Source organism: Saccostrea echinata, unplaced genomic scaffold (assembly GCF_033153115.1).
Source record: "Saccostrea echinata isolate AGI-Se365-2 ecotype Australia unplaced genomic scaffold, CSIRO_AGI_Sech_v1 ptg000025l, whole genome shotgun sequence".
NCBI classification, from domain to species: domain Eukaryota; kingdom Metazoa; phylum Mollusca; class Bivalvia; order Ostreida; family Ostreidae; genus Saccostrea; species Saccostrea echinata.
In genome coordinates, this window is record NW_026889774.1 from 18612501 (window position 1) to 18617251 (window position 4751).

The 4751-nt window shown below is 36.6% G+C and overlaps 1 protein-coding gene across 1 annotated transcript in view; it reads right to left on the reverse strand.

Moving 5' to 3' along the window:
* The window catches only part of LOC133192087 (malignant fibrous histiocytoma-amplified sequence 1 homolog), a 20509-nt gene extending 16414 nt beyond the window's left edge, over positions 1–4095 (reverse strand). Inside the window, exons 1-2 of the mRNA XM_061327937.1 lie at positions 4023–4095; positions 382–3253 (exon numbers count right to left, since the gene is read on the reverse strand). Of these exons, the coding sequence (XP_061183921.1) occupies positions 382–3253; positions 4023–4041 (2891 nt within the window). The 5' untranslated portion in view covers positions 4042–4095. The remainder of the gene's footprint in view (positions 1–381; positions 3254–4022) is intronic.
* Positions 4096–4751: the final 656 nt, after the last annotated feature.

The window sequence follows — 4751 nt, forward strand, 5'->3', positions numbered from 1 at the left end:
TTTTTTATTTAGGCGTAATAAAAAATATGTTTGTTTACGGTTACATTCTGAAATAAAATAGGGTTGGTAGGTAGGATTTTTAAAAAAAAAATTATTGAATTTTTTATACACAAATTCACATGAGTTTTTACCATTGTGTGGTGCTTTACTTTTGTTTGGGCTTGTCATATGGGCGATAGACACGAACACGTTAATATAAACACACCATTTTGTTTCTAGTACTTTCGATTTCAAACGCTTGACTGATTAAGATGCATGTAAAAGTTAAACTGACTGGAGAGTGACTTCCGGGTTTTTACGATGAAAAAAAATTTGGGTCGGCTATTAAATATAGGGTCAGTCGGGTAACCGTAAACAAACATATTTTTTATTACTCCTTACCAGAGTTCCTGTAGATCACTGCCCCTGACTGCCACCAGAATCTCTGTCCCTCCATCCTTCTGCTCACGGGTCACCAGAATTTTAGATTTATTCTTAAATGCCAGCACACCATTTGACCAATCCTCTCGTTTTGACACATGAGCCTGCAGTCTAGAGGAGAGCTTTTCAAAGAAATTTGGTGGAGATTTGGATGGGAACACAAACTGAAAAGATAGTTCCACAATGTTCCTAGGAGTTCGGGTAGGCCACTTCACAAACACTTCATTTGATGCCTCTATTCTGAGGAACCATGGAAATCTCAAAATTCGACTAGATGTGTAATTTGTTTGTAAGCTACTAGGTATTTCATAACACAGATCAAATTTTAACATGAGATCAACAAAAATATCCCTAGCTTCTGCAGGAATTTTGAAATGGTAGAGACAGAAGTGGAGCAACTCCAGTGTCATAATCCCCTTCGACAGAAAATCTTCCTTCATTGCATCAAATTTCTTCTCAGTCAAGCCAGCAATCTTTCCAAATATTTCATCATAAACAACAACTTTGTCAAAATCATGTTTAAATATTGCACGAAGCATCTCCACAAGGGTTTCTGGATGATGAAACACGATGCCTTGCAGTTTGGGGTTATCAGAATACCACATAATCTCTCCTGTTGCATGGAGATACTTAAGCACCATCTCCAAACTTGATACAGCTGATCCTTCCAGTGAAATCATGCTCTGATTCATTTCATTCATCAAATCCTTAAATATTCGTAAGGCTTCTGTAAAAGACAAGATTTTCTCTGGATATTCTGCAATCTTCTGCAGGTATCTCCACCATGGAGTTGGTAATGGTCTTTCTCCTGCCTCTTTCAATTTTTCTATCAACATGTTCCTAAACTCACAAACACCTGTCAGTTCATCAGCACAACTAACAACATGTATATTCTGGGGCAATTTTGATCTCGTTTTCAACATTTTATAGATGCCATTTCTTTTTTCTCTAAGTCTTTGAATTTCAATGTCCTCAAATTTTGTACCGGTATCTCTATTGGTCAACGAGTTGAGAGCATCATCCGTTCGAACCAAATGAATTTTTATTTCTTGTATCTTTTTGTCCTCTATTCTTTTCATTCTATCAGATATATCTTCCAGGATTTCATCAATTTCATCTTCCTTACAAAGATCAACATGGGTTCCAACCATAACAATAACTGCTCCAGGAGATCTGTCCATTATGGCATCAAGCCAATTTCCCACCATAGCATCATAAAGCTCTGGTTTGTATTTACTTAAATCAAATACTAAAACATGTAGAGCCTCTGAGGTCAAGAACATATGGTGTGCAGCAGAATAAATATGATGACCACCAAAGTCCAACACCTGGACTCTCAAATCTGGCTCTGGTTCCCATAGGTGGCGCTCCAGTACCCATGTCCTCTCATGCTCTGCTGTTAATTTGGAACGACCTAGAATCAACGCATTTCGAAGACTAGTTTTTCCTGCTTTGGCTGCACCAATCAAAATCATCTTCCTTCTGTGTTTGGCCTGACTGATTCTGTATTCCCTCAAAAAGATAAACAGAGTATCAGAACCTTGATCACAAATTTCTTGAGGAGGGACCTTAATACTGTTTTCGCTCAAATCTATCAATCCTGTTTTTGCAAGCATCTCTAATTTGTCCAACAGCAGTGGTATGGAGGTCAACTGATTACGAGAAACATCCAGTTCCTTCAGATTTGCTAGGCGATAAATATTTTCTGGTAGACTCACAAGTTCATTTAATGAAAGCAATAATGATTCAAGACTACCACAGTCACAGAGCTCATCGGGGAGTTTGGTAAGTTTGTTACCCCGCATTTCTAACGTTTTTAACTTTTTCAATTTCTTTATAGAGGGGGAAAGTTCCTCAAGGTAATTATCTCCAATTTCAATACTTTCTAAATGTTTCAAGTCAAACAAAGTGTCTGGCAGACTCACCAAGGCATTCCTCCTCATGATGAAATGTCTGAGCTTTTTAAGTCCATTTATCTTTGGTGAAATCTCAGAAAAATAATTGTTATTCAAATTTAATGTCCTTAGCTCGGACAGCTGCAGTAATTCCTCTGGAATGTATGAATTAAGCTTCAATGCCCCTGTCAAATTTAATTCCCTCAAACTTGTGCATTTAGCAATATCTGTAGAAACATATTTGAGGAAATTTCCTTTCATATTCAAAGACTCCAGTTTTGTCAAATTGCCAACTTCGTCTGGAATTGTATGGATCTGGTGCCAGCTGACATCCAGGTAACGCAGTTCCTTTAGCCCACAAGCAGCCTTTGGCAACTCTTTCATCCCTCCTTCTCTTGGATACCATTTTCTCGACAGTACCAGGTACTCAATCTTCTTACACTGACTAATTTCACTTGGAATTTCAGACAAAAAGTTACCTCCTAGTTTTAATGTGCGTAAATTTTTTAATTTTCCAATATCTGGTGAGAGGACCTCAAGCTCATTGTCACTACAATCTAACCAAGTCAGTGACTGCAGATTAAAAACTGCTGCAGGAATTTGCTGGAAGTGATTGAAACTCAAATTGAGTGTTTCCATGGATTTGCAAGTACCAAATGATTTTGGTAACAAGCACAAATAATTTCCAACTGCACTGAAATTCTTCATGTCCACCAAATTTCCAATGGAGGTTCCACCTACAGGAAATGACATTAGCCTTAAGAATGGTAGTGAGACATCCTCCAGGTGCATGCTGTAAATAATACGGGGCACCCATCCTTTGTACTTTCCCTCTGGGACAATCAAGATTGTTCTCCCTTTTGGGTCCTTCTGCACATACTGTTTGAATGCCTCAGAAGCATGGCTGTTTGTTGCCATCATTACAGCTGAAGGAATTCCTACAAAACAAGAGATGTTTGTGAAACACTTATGCCCCCCTTGAACATACATTATACGGTGCACAAGCCTTTGTTATGGGCAGTATACATTATGGGCAGTGTACATGGAAATGAAATTGACCTTTTGAACTTAAAATCAATAGGGGTCATCTACCGGTACTATCTGTGATGCATCAACCAGAAATAGTCTTCTACATCACATCTTTGGCAAAAACACGTTTCTCATGATATATCGGTAATTAATTTGTTCGTTACCTTTGCAGAGATAATGAATGGAAAGCAAATAATTGGAATTTTTCTAAGTCCAAAGGACATAACTCTGTCAAAAATTGTTCGATCGTACCCAAAACAAAACTTGACCTAGATATTCTTATGATAGATCTGCATACCAAATTTCATTTCAATATGTGCAACCTCTGCGAAGAAAATGAACTGAAACTGTTGGTGGACCGACAGACAGACAGTCCGACCAACCAACCCACAGACAGCAGCAGCAAAGCAATATGCCTTCCCTTCTTTGAAGGGGAGGGGTGGGGGGCATAATAAAAAAAAGAATACTTAAAGATAACACTTTGCACATTCCCAAGAACTTACGTATCTAAATAGTACTGTTAGTACAGTTACAAATTCAAATATAAATTATTTAAAGTTGAAATAAAAACAAATTGTTTACTGGTTTGTTTCATTGTAATTATTTAAAATAGGGAATTTAATCATGAGACCACTTGTAAAGTATTAGTACAGTGTATCTTTTTTTTTATTTACATACCTATGCATTCATTGTACATAAATTTTTAAGTTTGAACTCCTTGTGCTGAATCTCATTATCGGCATCCTGCTCTACAATGTAAAATAAAAATCATTCTATTTGTGTGAAAAATATCAAATTAACCTTATTACAGCATTTAGTGCCTATAGTTTGGAGGTTCCTCTGCCCAATTCCCAAGTGATATAGATAGCACCTGCTTGATCAGAGATACTCTACCAGAAATCTTCTTACACTAAACTCATTAATTTATCTCTATAAATTTGACAGACTCAATTTGTCTCATAAAAAATACCACTGTTTTGATAATAACACCCATGGGACAAGTGGAATTTCTCTTTTTATTGACACAAACGAAATATTTTCTATTTGTTACATATTATTGCCGTAGAGTATATCATGAAGCCATGATATACTGTATGATGAGACTGTAACTCTACTGGTTTATACTTATAACAAAGGAAGAAAAAAGTAGCTCTTGAACTTGAAACTATGCAACAGCAATAAATAGAATAATGATCCTTGGTTTATTGTTTTGCTGTCCATTTCACTAAAAGTATGAAGTAAACTGGATAGACATGTATTTTTATTCACTCAAACTAAACCGAAATACCTCATCTTGGTTCTGATCATTTAACATTATCATGATTATCGACTGTTTGCTGTCCTCTGGATTCATAGTTCCCTACTGAACAAGTAGTCATAGTTATTTCATCAGAGATCAATGTGTTT